A 22,372-nucleotide genomic window follows, 5' to 3' on the forward strand; every position below is an offset into this window, starting at 1 on the left:
TGCTGTGGACTATACTACATTTGCAGATTAACAAACAATGCATTCATTCCAGTATGAACCATTTCATCTGTGAGACAATGGTTTTATCCAATTCTTAGTTTATTTGCAATAACTACTGCTGAATGAAATATGTTGTTAACATAATTACTAGTTCATGTTATTGTAACTGAAAAATAGGTGTAGATATTGGGATCAGAATACTGACACTCCTAAACTTCCATCCAGTGCATCCACATTTACAATAGATTGCCATTTCCACAGTGGCCAATAACCCTACTGTGGGATCACAATGTTTGAGGGATAAGATTGGACCCCCTTGACATGTGTTTTCACTTTGGAAGTAATTTGTGAAATGCAAATAATTTGCTGCGTAGTGCAAAAGCAGTTTTGGACCTGTAGTACGCCTTGATTTGCACAAGTACACTTAGATTTTAGCAGACATGCCAAGGTTTACGGAGCACCTTGATGTTGCATTAAAGGTTTTGCACAGTGCAGCTCTTCAGAATTTTCCACCTCTCTGAGCATTTTTAGATTGCAATGATATCTCCCAGGAGAGGAGAGTGGGCAGGGATCTCGGGTGGATGATCCTAGCAGACCAGTGCAAAACCAAGGTATTTTGCCATATGTATCAGCTGTGCTTCGAAAATGAATATCTCTGTCTTTGGAAAGGAGTAGAGAGAGGACCCAGTACGCACAGAAGCAAAAAAAAATAGCAAGACCTTTGTAAACTGAATATGTGTGTTAAAACACATCTTCCAACTCTCCTGGTTTAGGCAGGATAGTCCTCATTCTGAGGGACTGTCCCAACATCCTGCATGTTCTTATCAGGTACTGGCAATATTGTTTCCCAAAAAAATCGAAATTTGGGACCTATAGTTAAAAACTAAGGGAGAAATTTACTAAAGTGCAAGTTTTTTTGTTGTTTGCAAACCATCACACAGGGTTTACTAAACTATGATTTGGAAGCTGATAGCTCAAACCACATGGTGGTTTGCAATCACCTAAACTGCATGAAGTTTAGGCAAAACCATATGCGGTTTAGGCAATTCTGGCAGATAAAAGGCACATTTTTAGACCTGGTTCTGATAGGTGAGATAAATCAAACAGCATGTTATTTGAGAAATATGGCAACAAATAGGAGACAACATTCACTAATTAATTATGGGGGCAATAATTATTTATATATTAAGGGGACAATATTAATGTATACTTTTATTAAGGTGTAGAATATTAATTTATACTTTTATTAAGGGAGCAATATTAATATATAATTATATTATGGGGGTGTTTAATATCAAACTTATAAATGGAGCAATAATATCTGTCTTATAATGGGAGCAACACTTAATATTTCATGAACTGGGCACCTTTTATAATTCACAAGTGCCGTATGTACTTGCACCCACATGCAAGTAGGTAAAGCTAAAATAATAACATTTATTACAACATCTGCCCTCAGACAAGTAATTAAAATATTATAATTTACATGCTTTGCAACCTTTTAATGTTTGCATCACCAATTCACCTTGGTTAATGTAAATATACAGTATATACGTAACACACAACATTGTATTATAACCTTTGTGCTGCCCCGCCTGGATTGAGAAGTCTGGTATTTCAATCCGTCACTTTTGACCTTGGGCTTCCCAGTATCGATAACTTACAGTCTTGGCAAGCAGCCACTGAAAAATACTACTTTCACTTCCTCAATCAACTGTGTCCTATCTCCTTCCCTCCCATGGCAATATCTTACCATCGTTGTCTGTTTGTACCTCAAAATACTTAAATCTAATCCCTCCGTTCAATAATTGTTTCATAGGACTGACTAATTGATTTCTTTCTTCTTTGAGCCTTAAAACACTATTTATGATATTGCTGTTTCCAACAACCTATGTATGTCTTCTTCTGTCAGTCTTTTCTTGGCTCTTCCACTTTAAAATTCTACACTTTTGCCTTTCTACTTCCTATATTGTTTTGCACCATATACCTTTCATTATTTCTGTCCTGTTGTCTGATATTTTTCAGTGTTCCTCTGTGCCACTTATGAAACATGAAAAAGCCCAATTTTAAGTGAAACCTCGCCCCTATCAAAGTCTATTAAAGTGATTTTCTTCAGTGAAAGCTCCTTCACGCACAGGGCATGCCCCAAGACCTTGCACAATGGTAAATGAAGCTATTCTGATCTTGGCCACTAATGCCGCTTCTGGCTAGTTCAGTATCACTTAAGTGCCCCGGCAGTAATTGATTTTCTATCTCTGTGATAAACTGCACTAGAAAATGTTTGCTACTGCTGCAGATTAATAGAGGCCCAATAATTATCAATCACCTCTTTCCCTCTACTATTCATCTCCCTAGTTTGTGCTTGTTAAACAATCTCAATGAAAACCTCACTTTTGCCCACCCACATCTTGAATACAATGTTTTATATATTCCTAATTTCTTTTGTTATGATGCCCTGAATTATAGCCTCAGATCTGTTCCTCAATCCTATTGGTGCCCATAAGGCCATGTGCTCACATTATTATATATGGTAACATATATAATAATTACTGGAATACCCACATTAATGTGAAACCACGTAAACTTGTCTTCTTTTTGCCAAAAAATGGACTGTTGCTGCACTAGCACATGTAGTAGCTCAAAGGTGCACATACTGTAGGGTCCCAAAATTTGTTTTTATCTTCACCTAATTATCAGTTATTGGGAACTTTTGGGGCCCAAGGACATCGGTATTGACTTTTGGGTCCCAGCGATAAAAAAAAAAATTGAGCACCACTAGCAAATCTGACCCCGTAAGAAACAGTGATGCTTACATGGAATTTGTGGTGGCAAAGTGGTCCTTATATTTCTGGCCTAACTAAATCTGTAATCACTGAGATTATCGTTCTACATCACTTAGGGAGTGTCATTACTCTAACATGCATTAAACACAACATTATAGCTAAACAGTGCTCTTTATCGTTAAAATTAATGCTATGATCAAATAAAACAATGCAGTAACTCACAATTAGGGAGATTACATATAAAACATTTACAGTAGAATTTTTTTTCAGGTGGACTTGAAAAGCCACTAAAAGCATCATACGTTCGCCCACTGTCTACATTCAAAAGCTTAGAGTTTAAAGTGTCTTACCGGCACCAATCCTTTGTGCAGGCCATTCATCATCTTCTCCCTTCTGCCCATTTCCAGAGAGTGGTCCAGGACACGGTGGGGTAGATAGAATGCTGGCCGCTGGCACACAGTCACCAGGAGTGACACAGGACAATAATAAAGGGATGCTGACAGAGGGAATGCGTACCCAGGAATGTTGCTGATCACAGAGCCGCTTTGAATAGGCAGAAACCAAACATGAGCTTGTGAGCAGAGCTTGTGTCGGGAAACTTCAGGAGAGCTGGAGTGGGTGCTGGGGTGGGGGGGATCAGACATAGCTTTTTATACAGTCCTAAAGCTGAAGGATTCTGTGAAATAGTCTATGCATAACTGATTGTTGAAATGGCTAATTATTTGTGATAGCACATATCCATGTGAAACAAACAACCTTAAAATATTTTAACTATTTTTGATCCAATTACTCTATCAGGAATTGCAATTTAGCAATACAATGCAAAACTGTCCACGCAAAAGTAAATCTAAACATTTATCTGTTTAACAACATTTTATATGTGAATTAAATGCATATCTTAATCTCCCTAGGTTACCCTATTACCACCCTCAACACAACCCTCTGACCAACATTGCTGTATGACTGATCACACAGCCCACTCCATACTTTTACTTTTTCATTCTAGCTGGACCAATGTGCAATATGATGTAGCACATGCCCTTGTGTTTCAAACTCCCATTATCCTACAGATTTTAAGCTTGTGAGCAGGGTCTTCTTACCTCTCTGTCTGTATGTATTACCCAGCATTGTTTTATTAATGTTTGTTCCCAATTGTAAAGCGCTACAGAAATTGCTGGCGCTATATAAGTAAATGTTGATGATGACGATGATGATGATGATAACTGTTATGCTATTCATACACAGGCAGATCCAAACTCTTGGCAAAAGCTCGGAGTAATCATCTCAATGTACAATGTAGCCACACACATGTGCTACCAAATTTAACCGAACTTGCTATCAACAGCTGGGTCAATCATATAGATCCTATGAAGTCAGTTAGGGGTCTATTTATTAGCCTTCATTTTTTTCAGTAGAAACTTTTCAATCTTTATCGCAAAGTTTCTCATATCTATTAAAAAATCGCCGTTCCGAAAAATGTCTGTTCCTGTGAAAAGTATCAGTTACCTTTCACTTGAGTCTGCTCTGTGCGATGCTGCTCACTCCTCTTTCAATCTCGGTAACCTTGGGCATGCGCATAGAAATCCCTGAAGGAAAGCACCTGAGGCATGTGACATGGAGGGATCACATGATCCCTCCACACATGCGCTGTGCAGCTCTGCTCTTCGGAGCAGAGGTGTTTTCAGTGAAAGTTTTCAATCATGTTAGTGTATGCCAGTTTCAGATGGCGTACATTAACATGATTGAAAACTTAGTTTTGGTCATTGTTACATAGCGTTACTGAGCACTCCCCATACACTTTTAAGGGAAGTGCTCAGTAAAACAATGAGAGATGCAAAGCAGCAGATATCTGAGATATCTGCTGCGATGCTAGAATAATACATAGTAATTTAGCGGTTAATCCCCGAAAACTGTTGTTTTCGTGGATTTACCGCTAAATTACAGGGGGATAGCTTTGATAAATAGGCCCCTTAGTGTGGTCACAAAAAAGCCACACACACAGGTGTTCTATAGAATCCTGTTTGTTAAGATAGTATAATGTTAAATGTGCACTGCATGTGAGTGATACATTGATCCATTGACTCTCAAATCCAAAGGCTATTTTGTTTTCGGCTGTAGCCTATATTTAAGCCAGCAGTACAATGTATTTCATTTCTACAATTACTGTAGAGCTGATTTATCGATGGATGAAAAGCCCTATTGCAAGCGAAAACAGGAGGTTTCACTGGTGATAAGGTTTTTTTTTTGTTTGCCCAATACACTGACACTATCATTGCTATGACTATAGGGCTGCTATTGCTGGTGATACCATCTGCCAGCTATATGTAATGCCCCCACTGGCTTTGTAATTCACATTTCCCAGTGAGTGAATGTGTGGCCCCAGCACTAGGGCCCAGATGAGAGACACACAAGGAACTGTTGCAACAGAAGGTTTGGATGAGCTTCTCACAACAGAAGTGGTTGGAGAGTGACAGCCGGGAACGCAAGACGGAGTAGAGGAGGTCCCTGGCTGTCCTGGGGAGCGTGTCCGTGGCCTGCTGCCATGAGGGCCAAAGTATATTATGACAGAGAGAATATGAGTGAAATACTCTGAGGAGAAAATAATAGAAAGCATACAATAAGTATAACAGGTGTGAGCAATAGGTAAGTAGGAGAGTTCTGATAAGGAGAGAACACATTTAAAAGTACAATACTACGAAGAACAAGGGATAGAGCTGTCAAAGACACAAAATAGACAGCAGTAGTCAGAGACAGGTAAAAGACAGATTGACAGAGGAGTGTTATTGGACAGATATAAGAGGGAAATTACCACATAATATGAGTGTATGATATAGAGAGGTTAGCTAAGTCTCAGGGGGAAATATACTGAATAACCTTTGAATATAACTAAATGATAGAAATATTGGGAGAATTGAGGAACGGTAATAGTGATGGAGGAGAGATAATAGAAGATATAATTGAAATAAAGCGGTGTGATACATATGTTCAACAGTTACATGATTGACATTTATATGGTCAATATCACAACATAGACAGGGTTGGAAAGTTGACAATAATTATGTTGACAGTATTATTAGGTTGACAACTCAAATGTAGATAGTACTATAAGGTTGAGAATTCAAATGTTGACAATAATATCCCTAACCCTAACCCCTTCCCTAACCCTATGCCTATCCCCAACCTTATCCCTAACCCTAACCAAAATAATAATGTCTACATTTGAATTGTCGACTTAATGTCAGCTTTCTGTTGATCAAATAAATGTCTAGCCGTTGACCGCATACCCTCTTGCTTCAGTTGGTGGCATGGCAGGTTTTTTTTATAGTTACTGCTCTACATGCGGTTGCTGAAAGACGAAAATGCCCAAACATTTTTACGGGCCACAGACAGCATCTCCTGCACTGATCTCATTTTTTGAAAAATTCTGAACAACCAAGATTTGTGTGCAAACCATGGTACATGATGAAATTCACCCAGTTGTAATGCACATGCTATATTTTCTCCATTATCGGCAATGAGGAATCCTGGGGAGAGCCATATTGCTCTGACATTCCTGAGTTTTTCCAGTGAAAACAGTATGAGAGAGAACTTGATATAGAGAGTATGGAGATGTTTGGCTGCAGACCGTGCGTGGTACTATTGATACCAGCTAGATGAGCTGTGAAGCATCTAGGAAATTAAATGTGTTAACTCTTTAAGTAAGGAATATCTGTTATATTGATTACTAAATATCTAATTAAGATCTGTGCACGAGGAGGTGAGAGATGCATATTGTGTATACATATTTATGTGGACCACCTGAGGATGGAGCAGGAGGAAACAGGAGATGTAGATACTTGTATAACTGTTTGCAACACAAGTATTGTGTTTGAGTGGAAAAGGAGTGTAAATAAAGAGTTTCTATTGTGCAATAAAGAGATGGTCTGCCGACCAAATTATTGTGAAATCTGTTGCAGAATTAACAGATTATTGAATTGTGTGCTAATGAAAATGGCTGCAGTTGAGGTAATGAAAAGGGCTATGGGGAGATTAGAAAATGATACAGGTGGAGGGTGGTTCGCGCTCCCTTGATCGAGAGTATGGAAAGAATGGCTGCCTGGGGGGGCCAAAGAATAAAGGGAACGTCTCAACCCTTAGAAAATACACTTGAAAACACCTCCTGTTTTGTGTTCAAGGAGATTAGAAAATGGCTGTGGGGTGGGGTGATAAACATGTCTGCAGAGGGAGTAATAAAAAATAGTTGCAGGGGGGGAGAGGTAATGAAAAAAGCTGTAGCAGGGGAGGTAATGAAAATGGCAGCGGGGTGATATAATAAAAATGGCTTTGAGTGCAGTAATAAAAATGGCTGCCAGGGGGTTGATCAAACATACCAAATCTCCCCAGAATGTCCTGGAGACTCCCGAATTCCGGGTAGGTCTACCGGAATCCCGGGAGAGGTGGCAATTCTCCCGTATCCAGATTACAGCCGGTATGTATTGGCGGAGGGGGAGGGGCTTCATGAATAGCATAATTTTGCCCCGCCGCCACAGTAAAAAGATCCCAAATTGGCATTATGTCACTGGGGGTGGGGCCAATATGATGTGATTTATGAAGCCCCGCCCTCCACCCATACACCCCTCCTACCTTCCAGGAACTCCTGGACGTGGCCATCATAAAATTGGCAAATATGGGTTAGGTAATGAAAATGGCTGCAGGGAGGTCAGGTAATGAATATGACTGCAGGTGGGGAGGTAATGAAAATCGCTGTGGGGGGAAGTTGTGGTAATGAAAATGGCTGCAAGGTGGGGTGATGAACATGTTTTCAAAGGGAGTAATGAAAATGGTTGCAGGTGGTGAGGTACAGAAAATGGCTGCAGGAGGGGGAGAGGTTATGAAAAAGAATGTAGCAGCGAAGGTAATGTAAAAGGCAGCAGGGGGGGGTAATGAAAATGTCTGCGAGGGAGGTAATGAAAATGGCTGCCGGGGGGAGGAGATTAAAAAGACTGTGGGCCAGTTGCGGTAATAAAAATAGCTGCAGGGGGAAGGTAATGAAAATGACTAGGAAGGGGTAGGTAATGAAAATGGCTGCAGCAGGGGAGGTAATGAAAATGGCAGCAGGGGTAGGTAATGAAAATGGCTGCAGGGGGGAGAGGGAAATTAAAATGGCCGCAGGGTGGTTGAGATAATAAAAATGGCTCGGGGGTGGGTAGGGGGTTGAGGTAATGAAAATGTCTGAAGAAGGGTTAAGGAAAGTGCCGGAGGGGGTAATGAAATGGCTGAGTAGGTATTTCAAAAATTAGAGTAGCTTTAGGGGAGGGGTGCATGATCTATGTATTGTGTGGTCTCTGCGTTCACAAGAATGCTAAATACTAGTCATAAAGGGCTGGTAGATGTTTATATTTGATTAAAGCAATTTGATTTCAAATGTTCATATATTGCCTATATATGCCCGTGCTATGGGGTATATTATCTGGCCATAATGGAGTGTTTTGTTTGAATTAAAGAGCCTAATCATTAAGGGTTTGTTAACATTTTGCAGTATATTACAATTTTTGCATATTTTAATATTTTAAAAACAGGACCCCAACATTTCAGATGCCAGCTAGAGACAACAAAGCTGCAAAACAAACAAGAGAGAAGAGCAAGAACAGGTAAGAGAGATCAGCACAATCTGTCTAAAGTTGAATCCTGGAGAATAGGAGTATTCCTATACATTGGTGGTGGAGATAGGGGCGCTACGGGTGTATTAGTCTAGGGCAGCCAGAACCCTTAATCAGGTCCTGGCAATACCAAATAAATATAATTAAAAAATGCACAAGGAAGTTAGGGCCCCTGATGCCACAAGTTATTGGGCCCATGCCCCCCCTCCCCCCTCCTTCTGCTTAGCATATGCACTTGCGTCATCCTCCTTGGATGTTGTGTGTGCTGCTCACAGTCTATATCTCATGATTCCATGAGGTAGCAGCATGCATGGCTCAGTTCGTGACTGTGCGTCACTTGTGCCAGTGACAGGGCTACTGCACAGGTTCTGCATGGGTGCAGTCAAGGTCAGCTCCTCCATGACATCATTATGTCACTTCACTGCATGCCTCGTTATTCCACAAGGCAGTGGCATGTCAGACTTACATGTGGGTCACAGTTTATGTTCAGCAGCAGATTCCTGCCCCCAACCCACAGCTCCCTCCACCCTAGCCTAGTGTTAGAGACCCTGAGCACCCCTTTTGTGGTAAGGAGAAAATATCATAACGAATCCCCCTTCCTGTAGTGATGAATGATAGGTTCCGTTAGTTCCGATAAAATTATTACAGTATAAATCTAAATCTCTTACCCTGACCTCTCCCCTTCTGTACTCATGTAACCAACTGTCTTTCAGCAATCTTCACATGGATGTTCCAAAGTTCAACATATCCAAAAAAGAGCTTATTATCTTCCCTCCTGCAAGAGGGAATCTAATCCCCGGCGGGGAGATTAGCCGGGCACGTGCGTGTTAGTGAATAATTTATTATCAGCCTCCTGTGCCTGATTAAGTTAGGCTGGGCTGGTTGGTTCCCATTGGCTGCTCTAGGTATTTAGGGCAGGGAGGACTGGACCTCCCTGCCGGTTATAGCGTTTACAGTCCTGTGCTGTTGCTGACCTGCTATTGGATTCCTGTCTGCCTGATCTTCCGTTGTGACCTTTGCTTGTACCCTGGACTTTGCCTGTTTGCCTGTGACCCTGACCTTTTGGCTTGTATTCTGGACTTCGCTGTTTCGCCCTCAAATCTCCCTCACTGTCAATAACGCCACAATTTCATCAGTCTCACAAGCCTGCTGCCTTGGTGTCACACTTGAATCCACCCTCAGCTTTATTCCTCACATCCAGACTCTCTCCTAGTCCTGTAGTTTTCCACCTTAAAAACATTGCCAGAATACACCCTTTTCTTACTCAACATGCTACCAAAACTCTTATCCATTCCCTCATCCTCTCCCATCTTGACTACTGCAACCTCCTGATATCTGTCATTCCTGAAACCCATATATCCACATTTTAATGCATCCTAAATGCTGCTGCAAGACTAATCTTCCTCTCTCACCACTCCACATTTGCTGCACTATGTTATGAGCCGAGCAGGGTCCATAGCCGCCGCGGCTCGCTCTCCTCTGTGCCCGGCATCCCGGCCGTCTCCTTGATGACCGGGACGTCACTTTCGGTTTCCGGTCCAACTATTCGCCCCACCCGGCTAATCTCCCGGCGGGGAGATTAGCCGGACACGTGCGTGTTAGTGAATAATTTATTATCAGCCTCCTGTGCCTGATTACGTTAGGCTGGGCTGCTTGGTTCCCATTGGCTGCTCTAGGTACTTAGGGCAGGGAGGACTGGACCTCCCTGACGGTTATAGCGTTTGCAGTCCTGTGCTGTTGCTGACCTGCTATTGGATTCCTGTCTGCCTGATCTTCCGTTGTGACCTTTGCTTGTACCCTGGACTTTGCCTGTTTGCCTGTGACCCTGACCTTTTGGCTTGTATTCTGGACTTTGCTGTTTCGCTACGGACCTTTGACCTTGGCCTGCTGCTGATCACCCACTCCAGTCTGGGCTAGCGTCTACGGTTCCATTTACGCTACGGCCATCATTGATGAGCTTTTACTACTCTGAGCTTAAGACCTGGGGCCATCTGAGTACCTGTGAGCATATAAAGCTCTACGGGAAAGGAGGCTGCTAAAGGTGAAGACCTCTACTCTAACTGTTCTAAAAGCTCATCTTGGTGTTCGTGAGCCCTAACACACTACTTTGTAAAACTCTACACTGGCTCCCTGTGTCCTCCAAAATCCAAGTTAAATTACTCACCCTTACTACCTACAAAGCCATCTTCAACTCCACTTCTTCATTCATCTCAAATCTCATATCAAAATACTCTCCCTACTGCCCTCTTATTTCTACCTCTGACCTGCGTCTTGTCTCATCTCTGGTAACCACTTCTCACTCGCATCTACAAAACTTCTACTGTGCTGCTCCCTACTTATGAAATTCCCTACCACGCCCAATCAGACTTTCCAACACCCTTCAAATCTTTTGAGGTTCTATAAAAACCCAAGTCTTTTTTAAAGTTTACCTTATCCCTGATTTTTCTATTCACACTAACACACCCTCACAGCTGTCCCAATCTCCACTTTAAGCCACACTCACTCCTTTTGTTATGAGCAGGGTCCTCCATACCCTTTGTTTTCATTTCTGCATTTATTTTGTTTGTCTTGTATGTTCTTGTTTTATGTATGCCCTTGTTTTATGTATGTCCTGTTTTCTCTACTGTATGTCGCTGCGGAGCACTGTGGCGCCTTACAAATCTACGACAATAATAATATTAATAATACAGTGGTGTGTGCTTATTACTTCACCAGGTTACAAACTACCCTTGCATTGTGTGGCCATCAGTGGTGAGATGTGATACTAGTTCGACAAGCAAAAAAGAAACGTTAATGCTGGTTCCTCTGACACCAGGGAATGACAGAAAGGCTGGCAGACATGATTTTAGAGCTCAGGGGAGATATTCTCCAGACCTGTAATGGGAGTCAACTTTGTGTGCCTAGGATGTTTTCAGAAGTTGTGTTACCTTAAAAGCCGAACTTGCTGATCTGACTATTGTCGTATGTAAAGTAGTGTATATTATGCAATATTTTTGCTTAGGTTCAGTGGTTTTCCAATTGGTTAATTGACATAAGAATATAGCCTATCAATTCACTAAGGACATTGACATAATTTCGGCACTTCATACCCAATATGCATGGTTTATCTACCATGGCTATGCAGAAAAAGAGGGTTTTTGATATATTCAACATACTTGCGTTATTTCATTGTTTTTGCTGGGCTCTATTTTTTATATTCGTCATGTATTAATAAGTCAAACTTTTATTTCTGAACAATATTTAATTTTTTTTTAATATGTACCAAGGGTAAAACTGGACACACGGTTGCATTTCTATTTTTTATAATTAAATGCACTGCAGGGTCGCCTTTTGGGGGGATGTAAATGACCCCCAGTGTGCCTTTTATATAGATTACCCATTTTCATTATTTTTTTTATACAACTGCCTCAGTTTCCCACAATAAAAAATTAGCAATTGTTTTCATGATGCACAGCAAACATGATTTGTTTTGTAATTCAAAGCACCCAAAACTAAAGGATTTCCAGCACCCACTAAAAAACATATTAGAAATGCTGTGTATTTCTTTTTGATATAAGGTATTAGTTCTCAAACCATTGTTCACCAACTCAAAAGGAGGCCAGATTTTTATGATGTCAGATATATATATATATATAGGTATCTAAGCTCTTAACAACCAGAATATAAAAAATTACTTGTTTGCTATACAATCCAAGAATGACAAACATCCAAATAAGGCAGTGCATTCTCAAGCAACAGAAAAGTTCTAATGCCACCTGGTCCTAGCACCTAAACAACTGTGAACAAAAATAAATGCAGGTATAAGATTTCTTATCCAGAAACCCATTATCCAGAAAGTTACAAAAAACTGAAAGGAAAACAGCTATATTATTAATTCTTTATGGTAATAATGCATACTTACCAACTTTGGCAAGTTTGCCTCCAGGAGATGTAGGAGGCAGGTGGGGGTCGGGATCAGTGCATTGCTTCAGTTGGCTCTGCCCCCTAAACACACATTGTCAAATTGGACCTCATTTAAAATCAGACGCAACGTCCGTTTAAGAAGTATAGGAGTGGGAGTGTGCTGCAGCTTGGTAGGGTATTACGAGTGGCAAGCAACTTCAGTCGCGTCCCATTCATAATACCCTATCGAGCTGCGAGCAGTACCTTCAGCTAGCTAACTGCTTACGCCACCTAATTCCTGCCGCACAGCTTTAGCCCTTTTTTTGATGTGTGTTGCGTCTGCGCCTCACTGCGACTAGGATTTATTTACATGGTCACACCTTCACAATTCCGCGTTCTTCCTATTCTCTTGTAGTGAGTCACAAGTGTTAATTGTGTCCAAGATGCAGGCAGATTTGGTCCTTGCTGCACATGCGTGATAGTGTTTTTTTGTTGGATGCGCCTAAAATGGACTTTGCGTCCGACTCTAAATGAGGTCCATTGTGTTTAGTAAATGAGATCCAGTGACATGATCATCAAGTGTCTCCACATAAAGTCACCGTGAAAAGCACTGCTAAACAACTAAGATGTACAGAGAAATTAATTCCAAGATCAGTCTGACAGGGATAATTTTTAAACGTAATGAAGTATATTTTAGGTATGGTGCTTTAAATTATGGCAAAAACCTGTTATCCAGAACCCGCCAGAGTATTCCAGTTAATGGATCTGTATTTTGAAAATTATATTTTCAGGACAAAGCAACAGAAGACTACTTTTTATCTATAATAGTTCTTGGTATTTTGTATTCTGCTGTAATTAATTATTCCAATACAGCTCACACAGAGGAGAATTTGATATTGCCAAAATCTTAATGCCAAACAATTGAGTCTGTTTTGAAAGATGATATTATTGCAAAGTCTGGCATGATTCAGTGTTGGGTTCTAGCAACCACCAACTTTGCAGTGAGGATGCACTACCAGTGACTGTCAATATAGGTGTGTCTACCTGCTGGTATGGATGTTATGTTGCAGATAAGAGTTTGTCAGTGTGTGTATGAATAATGTGTATACATAAAGCTTTCCATAGACATGTGTCCATTTTTGTCTGCACACACGTTTCAGTGTGTCACAATCATTCAGACATAAATCATGTTGCAGCCTCGAGATTAAATGACACATTTTATTTACTTACTGAGTTTTTTTCTTACAATGACTTGACCTGAAATCTGGGCGAGGAAGGAAGGGTAAAGGTCATTATCAGGCAGGCAGAGCAAGAGGCAGAGGCACCAATATGAAAGTCCAGCTTGGGGCCCATTGCCTCTACAGCTCCCAGCTTCATGTCCTGCACTAGGTACACACAAAGTCAGCTGGGGGAAGAGGGCTCACAGTTAACATACAAGGGTAATTGGCAAAAGGGTAGAGGGTGGAGCTCAGGGGGACTTCAGTAGGACCTGCAGCAACTCTCCATGCACATCATTATAATGCCTTGCAGAACATTGATTCCTATACATCAGCTAATGTATACAACTTTAAAAAGAATGGGAAAAAAATACCTGCTTATCATTCCGTCCGGTTTACTGTACACTTGATAAAGGATGAATCCATTTCAAATGACTACAGCTATAACAAGGACTGTTTCCTACACTGGAACATTACATCATTCAGCATTCATTACAGCATTCTGCTCTTTACATGGGATTCTTATACACTGCTAGGCGGCACACGCAGGTATATTAAACATCAGTATTTGCTGTTGGCAATTATCCAGTTTACCATCCATTACTAGGCATCCTTAGAAACCATTAAATACAGAATAAATTGTAGTGATTTTAGGATTACTAACCATAATGTGACATCTGGAACGGGTAACACAGTGGCAATAAAATATTAAACTTTTATCTTATACATAGTATTGTTTCATAAAACTGAGCCAAATAATTTTCTATCCTTAAATTGTGTTCTTCTGCATAAATGAAAATTACCATTAAAATGCCATCATACTGTAAGTCTAAGTTACTTAGTTGTGTAAAGAAGCACAAGTCATGTTGACAGACGCTCCCATAGCAACAATGTCCCAGTATCAATTCAAACAGATTTTCATTTGAAGAATCCTGTACGACAATTTAGCATTCAATTCTCCCATTTGTTTATTAGGTTTTAACCTGAAGTTTAAAATATTTTAATTTCCTCTTCGACAGTCCAGGCAAATGGTAAGAAGATTGATCATACAAAGAACGTGGACCAGATAAGGAGCATTTGGAAGCCTCTATCGGACTTACAGGGCTTTTCACTTCTTGCAAAAATGGCAATATCCTCCTTAATATATATAGAGAGAGCTGCAGAATGGGGGATACAATGGGTGGTAACAGGAGAAACAGGATAATATTTAAGCGTTTACATTAGCTGAGAAGGGAGAAGAGCACTTCTTTTTCAATGAGTGCTCCTCTCATATATCTGGGGCGAAGTGGATGGAAGCCTCCTTCCCAGTCCAAAAGAGCTTGTACCTCAGGATAGATTGCGTGAGATATTTCCCATATTATTTGGGGATTAGTAAATGACTGTCCTCCCAGGTTTTATAAGGAGCAATGTATGTGGTAGAAAGGAGCCCACCTTTAAAGTTTATGGATTATGGAGGGGACTCCCTGAAAGGCTGCGGTGAATAGAGACAGAACCTCTTCTGAAACTGAAAAGTTAAGTGGTTGTAGCTCCCCATCCAGGATTAATGGTACAGTACAAGCTCCCATTTCTCATCTTAAGGTGTAAGTGGGGTGGAGGAAAGGCACACCTCATCCCTACCTTCACCTGTTTACATCACACTGCAGCACTTGCACCTCTGTTTCTTCATAGTCAGATCCTTCTCTCCACTCTTGGGCGCTGTTGTGTCATTGGTCTCTGGCTTCTCCTTGTTTGGAGGATCTACAGGAGCACCATTAGGTGGATGCTGTGCCTTCTCTGGTAGATCTCCATCCGCAGCTGGCTGGGGGTCCCCGTCACTGATGACAACCAATTCAGCAGTGATAGCCTCTTCCAGACCCAGAACTTTCTTTGTCTCATTCTCATCCTCCACGTTCTGGTAACCCATGAAAATCATGGTTACTGGTGGTTCTGGGCTTGGTGATGTTTGAGGAGGTCGAGCCTGAACACCAGGGATCTCTTTGCGAGGAGATGCTCTCTGGATTGGGGTCTTTTCATCTGAGGTCAGGGAAATGTCACTGAGAGTTGCCTCTTCCGCCTTGTGGATCAAATCCTCCACCTCTGTGGAACTGAGCTGGTGAACTGTGTCATTGGGAGCTGCAACCTCTGACGTCACCGCATGTACAACTGCAGGGGAATGAGAGAGATTGTGAGGAAAATAGAAGAAAAAACAAAGAGACAGAACAGATAATGAGATGTCAGAGACGCAAAGACATAATTAGGGAGCTGGAGATTTTGATTTAAAAAAAGTAATGTTTAATTGTATAAGAGTGGTTTTCTCTCCATAATAAACATGGTGGTTTGTAAACAGCATCCTGTAGAGTGCCAAAAAGAAATCTAAACTGTTGTGTAGAAAGCTAAAAGTATGACAATGTGTAATATAAGCAATATGAATGGAAAATATTACGATATGACAAAGCAAGGAGCATATATTGAAATAAAGCAATAAAATTAAGGTAGTTGGGAAATGGAATATAGTTGGAAAGGAACAGAAAAAAAATGAAAAAGTTCTAGTGGGCATTTAAAGGTTTTCTATCTATGCTGAACGTTATTTAGATACATTTAGGTGTAGATTTACTAAGACTTTTAAAAAGGAAAAGTGGAAGTGCTGCCCATAGCAACCAATCAGCTTCTAGCTATTATTATCTAGTACAGTCTAGAAAATGATAGCTAGAATCTGAATGGTTGACAACACCACCTTTTTCCTTTTACAAATTTCTAGTAAATCTATGCCACGTAGAGCAATCCATTAACCCATACATTCCAAAATGGAAGTTACAGGCAGACATGGCAAAGAAGCATCCAGATTTATTTTTCATCCAGGATCAGCATCACATGGTGTAGTAGATACGGTGCAACTTCCAGTAGGAGCAAAAGGGATGAGTATCAAGGACTAAGTAGCAATTAAATGACAAATCATTAAATATTTGTTGCTGATATTACCATTGTGTCATGGGGAGTAAAAACCCCTGAGCTACCAGAGCACCCTACCTTTCTGTTCATCTTCATACACCTTGACCCCCTGCAGGAGGTGCTCTTGAGGGAGCACAGTGTTGCTAGAGAGGACCTTAGTCTCCCCTGTGATTCTGTCCTTCTCTACTGTAATCTCCACAGAGTACATGGCTGGGACACAAACAGGACAGCGACATTACATCTCACAATACCCCTCAAGCCCTCCCACCGCCCAGCTGAGGGGCAGCAAGCAGGGGCAGGAACATACAGGAGGGAAGGTGGGCTTAGAGTGAGAAGAGCGAAGCAGAGAGATAGCAGGTTAGAGGCCATTTGCCTTAGTTGGATGTGTCCCTGGCACAGAATCATATTCATGCTGCGAGGATAACAGTGGCAGCGGCAGATTGGATGTCACTGAACCACTGCTATATGGAAGGTTGCCAGTGATATTTACATTTTGATTTTAATATGTTAACATGATGTGAGACTATACTACTGATTTCTTGTTCACAGTCATTTATTTAAAAGGGAAGATTTAGTCAAATAAAACGTTTGTAAAATGTATACTTTTTCCATTATAAAAGACGTGATTTGGAAATGTTTACTTGTTTTATACAACATCCCTTGTCATCATGTTAGGCAGTGCATTGACTGTGAGTGTCGCTGTTGCTATGTCTGTTTGTGAAGACATTTGCTTTCTAGCTAAGATATATTCTTGCAATAATAGCAGCAATATACTATATTGATATTTTAGAACATAACATGTGGTTGATCAATATTCCTGCAATGAATGTTTTATTGTCTTCAGAAACAGGAAAAAACATGACATGTATATTTATATATAATATATAATAACACTATGATATTCAATAATGGTGTGACAATGTATTATATTGTATTTTAGAATGTGTAGAGATTGTTTTACTACTGATAGACTGTATAGCTGTGGTGTTTTCTTGCCAAGCTTTTAATGATTCATTTATTTTGCTAAGTTCTTGTAAGCAAGAGGAGCCCAGCCATGCCTCCTTCCTGGATGCTAAGAAAGCCAAGCAGTGCCCAGCAAAGGAGAATATGCTGCAAAACTCAGCTGGCTGGGGTGGAGGCTACTTACCGGCTCTCATTACGTCTGGACTGTCTGTCTTCTTAGCAGGGGGTAATGTAGCATTCTGATCTGAATAGAGAAAGTATTGCAACAGTGTGAATATCATGTAACTGTGACCTCTATCAAAAATTTAATCAAACAAATCAATTTTTGTATCCATCAACTCAATGATGAGACTTTCTTCCAAACAGAAAACAAAGCAAATTGTACTTACCCCTGTTTGTATTCACTATGGTCTGAAAAGAAACAAAAGAGGATTAATGCATTCAGAGGTGTTTATGAGAAGACAATGCTACAACTCAATGTTAACTGTACATTAGCTGAAGGATAAATAATAACATAGTAACATAGTTGATGAGGTTGAAAAAAAGACACCAGTCCATCAAGTTCAACCTATTTTGGATCTCCTGCGATCCTGCACTTATATTTGAAATTGATCCAGAGTAAGCAACAGCCAATCTGTTTCAATTGTGAAAATCCCCCCAGACTCAATATTGCAGTCCTATTTTTACCCTATATCCACTACTATCCTACATTTTAATTAACGGTCATATCCCTGGACACACCTTTCCGCTAAAAAATTGTCTAACCCTTTCTTAAACATATCTATTGAATCTGCCATCACAACCTTCCCTGGCAATGAATTCCATATCTTGACTGCCCTTACTGTAAAGAACCCCTTCCTTTGCTGGTTGTGAAATTTCCTCTCCTCTAACCTTAGGGGGTGACCACGTGTCCTGTGTAAAGTCCTTGGGGTAAAAAGTTCCCATGAAAGCTCTCTGTATTGACCCCTAATGTATTTGTACATAGTAATCATATCTCCCCTTAGACGCCTCTTTTCTAAAGTAAACATGCCTAAACTGGCTAACCTTTCCTCATAACTTAATGACTCCATACCCTTTATCAATTTTGTCGCCCTTCTCTGAACCCTTTCTAGTTCCAAATTATCTTTTTTATAGATATCTGTGTACATTGTATTAATGCATACAAGACACTTCAGAAAACAAAGCATCTTGTAGAGCTACACAAGAGCCATTTCCTTTGTAATAAAGGGAAAGCATTGTGAAAATGGACAGTATTATTTTCTGTTTACATACCCCTTGTTCCATATGATAGATTATACTTGCCAATTCTCCCGGAATGTCCAGGAGACTGCTGAATTCCGGGTAGGTCTCCTGGACTTCCAGGAGATAAGGCAAGTCTCCCACATCCTGCCCATCAGGAGCCAAAATTCAGCGATTTGTGGTGAATTGTCATTTTGGCCCCACCCCCCGCAACAAAATGACAATGTATTCACAAGGGCAGGGCCAAAATAATGCGAATTGCCCCTTTTCACCCTCCCACCACACCCCCTCCCTGGCCAACAACACAAAGTAGGCAAGTACGTGATATACCCAGAATAGGGTATGTTTTTATTTTTTTCTGTAAGGTTACCTTTGAAGAATAGATCCTTATATTAAACTCTATAAATTTGGTTGCAATTAATGTAACATTTTAATTGTTCAAACAACAGAGTATAACAGATTTCAACAGATGTGATACAGCAGCAAACTGTCAGGCAAAAAATTTGTTAGATTTCCTTTCATTTTTTCAGTTTTGTTTTCTCACATTTTTACAACATGCTTCATCTGCACCGTTTTTATTTCTCCTCTGTCCTCCTGACAGAAACAATTGTTCAAGATAGTACCAGAGAAGACAAAGACGCATCCTGTATTGCTCTAAATGAAGGTCATTTACGAAGCACAAAACATCCACTACGTAGTGCTAACTAGGGATGAGCGCACTCGGATTTATGAAATCCGAGCCCACCCGAACGTTGCGGATCCGAGTCGGATCCGAGACAGATCCGGGTATTGGCGCCAAATTCAAATGTGAAACTGAGGCTCTGACTCATAATCCCGTTGTCGGATCTCGCAATACTCGGATCCTATAAATTCCCCGCTAGTCGCCGCCATCTTCACTCGGGCATTGATCAGGGTAGAGGGAGGGTGTGTTAGGTGGTCCTCTGTCCTGGTAGATCTCGTGCTGTGCTGTTTAGTTCTGTGCTGTGCTGTTTAGTTCTGTGCTGTGCTGTGCTGTGCTGTGCTGTGCTGTGCTGTGCTGTGCTGTGCTGTGTTCTGCAGTATCAGTCCAGTGGTGCTGTGTGCTGTGCTCTGTCCTTCTGAGGTCAGTGGTGCTGCTGGGTCCTGTGCTGTGTCCTGTTCAGTCCAGTGGTGCTGTGTCCTGTGCTCTGTGCTTCTAAGGGCATAGTTATTTCCCCAATATTCCCCTGTGTTTAAAAAAATAAAAAAAAGTTTTTTTAAAAAATACCAAAAACTACTTTAATTTTTTTTAATTACCACAAAATTTGCACAACCAATCCTGCAGTATAAGCCCATTGGTACTGCAATATTACCAAGTTCACACATTCAGCAGTAAAAGTCCAGTGGTACTGCAATATTACAAAGTTTACACATTCTGCAGTATCAGTCCAGTGGTGCTGTGTCCTGTGCTCTGTCCTGCTGAGTTCCGTAGTGCTGCTGAGTCCTGTGCCGTGTCCTGTTCAGTCCAGTGGTGCTGTGTCCTGTGCTCTGTGCTTCTAAGGGCATAGTTATTTCCCCATTATTCCCAAGTTTTTAAAAAATAAAAAAAAAGTAAAAAAAAATAAAAAATGTAAAAAAAAAAAAAAATATATAATAATTATAACCAAATTTGCAAAACCAATCCAGCAGTATAAGTCCATTGGTACTGCAATATTACAAAGTTCACACATTCTGCAGTATCAGTCCAGTGGTGCTGTGTCCTGTGCTCTGTCCTGCTGAGGTCCGTAGTGCTGCTGGGTCCTGTGCCGTGTCCTGTTCAGTCCAGTGGTGCTGTGTCCTGTGCTCTGTGCTTCTAAGGGCATAGTTATTTCCCCATTATTCCCAAGTTTTTAAAAAATAAAAAAAAGTAAAAAAAAATAAAAAATTAAAAAAAAAATAAATAAATATAATAATTATAACCAAATTTGCAAAACCAATCCAGCAGTATAAGTCCATTGGTACTGCAATATTACAAAGTTCACACATTCTGCAGTATCAGTCCAGTGGTGCTGTGTCCTGTGCTCTGTCCTGCTGAGTTCCGTAGTGCTGCTGGGTCCTGTGCTGTGTTCTGTTCAGTCCAGTGGTGCTGTGTCCTGTGCTCTGTGCTTCTAAGGGCATAGTTATTTCCCCACTATTCCCAAGTTTTTTAAAAATAAAAAAAAAGTAAAAAAAAATAAAAAATTTAAAAAAAAAAAAATATATAATAATTATAACCAAATTTGCAAAACCAATCCAGCAGTATAAGTCCATTGGTACTGCAATATTACCAAGTTCACACATTCTGCAGTATCTTGTGCTACATATAATGGAGACCAAAAATTTGGAGGATAAAGTAGGGAAAGATCAAGACCCACTTCCTCCTAATGCTGAAGCTGCTGCCACTAGTCATGACATAGACGATGAAATGCCATCAACGTCGTCTTCCAAGCCCGATGCCCAATCTCGTAGTACCGGGCATGTAAAATCCAAAAAGCCCAAGTTAAGAAAAAGTAGCAAAAAGAGAAACTTAAAATCATCTGAGGAGAAACGTAAAGTTGCCAATATGCCATTTACGACACGGAGTGGCAAGGAACGGCTTAGGCCCTGGCCCGTGTTCATGACTAGTGGTTCAGCTTCACCCACGGATCTTAGCCCTCCTCCTCCTCCCCCCCCTACAAAAAATTGAAGAGAGTTATGCTGTCAGCAACAAAACAGCAAACAACTCTGCCTTCTAAAGAGAAATTATCACAAATCCACAAGGCGAGTCCAAGGATGTTGGTGGTTGTCAAGCCTGACCTTCCCATCACTGTACGGGAAGAGGTGGCTCGGGAGGAGGCTATTGATGATGTAGCTGGCGCTGTGGAGGAACTTGATGATGAGGATGGTGATGTGGTTATTGTAAATGAGGCACCAGGGGGGGAAACAGCTGATGTCCATGGGATGAAAAAGCCCATCGTCATGCCTGGTCAGAAGACCAAAAAATGCACCTCTTCGGTCTGGAGTTATTTTTATCCAAATCCAGACAACCAATGTATGGCCATATGTAGCTTATGTAAAGCTCAAATAAGCAGGGGTAAGGATCTTGCCCACCTAGGAACATCCTCCCTTATACGTCACCTGAATAACCTTCATAGTTCAGTGGTTAGTTCAGGAACTGGGGCTAGGACCCTCATCGGTACAGGGACACCTAAATCCCGTGGTCCAGTTGGATACACACCAGCAACACCCTCCTCGTCAACTTCCTCCACAATCTCCATCAGATTCAGTCCTGCAGCCCAAGTCAGCAGCCAGACTGAGTCCTCCTCAATACGGGATTCATCCGAGGAATCCTGCAGCGGTACGCCTACTACTGCCACTGCTGCTGTTGCTGCTGTTAGTCGGTCATCTTCCCAGAGGGGAAGTCGTAAGACCGCTAAGTCTTTCACAAAACAATTGACCGTCCAACAGTCGTTTGCCATGACCACAAAATACGATAGTAGTCACCCTATTGCAAAGCGTATAACTGCGGCTGTAACTGCAATGTTGGTGTTAGACGTGCGCCCGGTGTCCGCCATCAGTGGAGTGGGATTTAGAGGGTTGATGGAGGTATTGTGTCCCCGGTACCAAATCCCCTCGAGATTCCACTTCACTAGGCAGGCGATACCAAAAATGTACAGAGAAGTACGATCAAGTGTCCTCAGTGCTCTTAAAAATGCGGTTGTACCCACTGTCCACTTAACCACGGACATGTGGACAAGTGGTTCTG

At 41.1% G+C, this 22,372-nt stretch overlaps 1 protein-coding gene across 2 annotated transcripts in view; it reads right to left on the bottom strand.

The window, feature by feature from the left end:
• Positions 1 to 13,504: 13,504 nt before the first annotated feature.
• The window catches only part of PALM (paralemmin), an 86,145-nt gene continuing 77,277 nt past the window's right edge, over positions 13,505 to 22,372 (bottom strand). The window contains exons 6-9 of one of the 2 annotated variants that reach the window (XM_075206050.1): positions 17,802 to 17,823; positions 17,597 to 17,656; positions 16,528 to 16,659; positions 13,505 to 15,663 (exon numbers count right to left, since the gene is read on the bottom strand). In XM_075206050.1, the coding sequence (XP_075062151.1) occupies positions 15,149 to 15,663; positions 16,528 to 16,659; positions 17,597 to 17,656; positions 17,802 to 17,823 (729 nt within the window). In that variant the 3' untranslated portion in view covers positions 13,505 to 15,148. The remainder of the gene's footprint in view (positions 15,664 to 16,527; positions 16,660 to 17,596; positions 17,657 to 17,801; positions 17,824 to 22,372) is intronic. The other variant, XM_075206056.1, reaches the window with a different exon arrangement.

Source organism: Mixophyes fleayi, chromosome 1, assembly GCF_038048845.1.
Source record: "Mixophyes fleayi isolate aMixFle1 chromosome 1, aMixFle1.hap1, whole genome shotgun sequence".
Taxonomy (NCBI): domain Eukaryota; kingdom Metazoa; phylum Chordata; class Amphibia; order Anura; family Limnodynastidae; genus Mixophyes; species Mixophyes fleayi.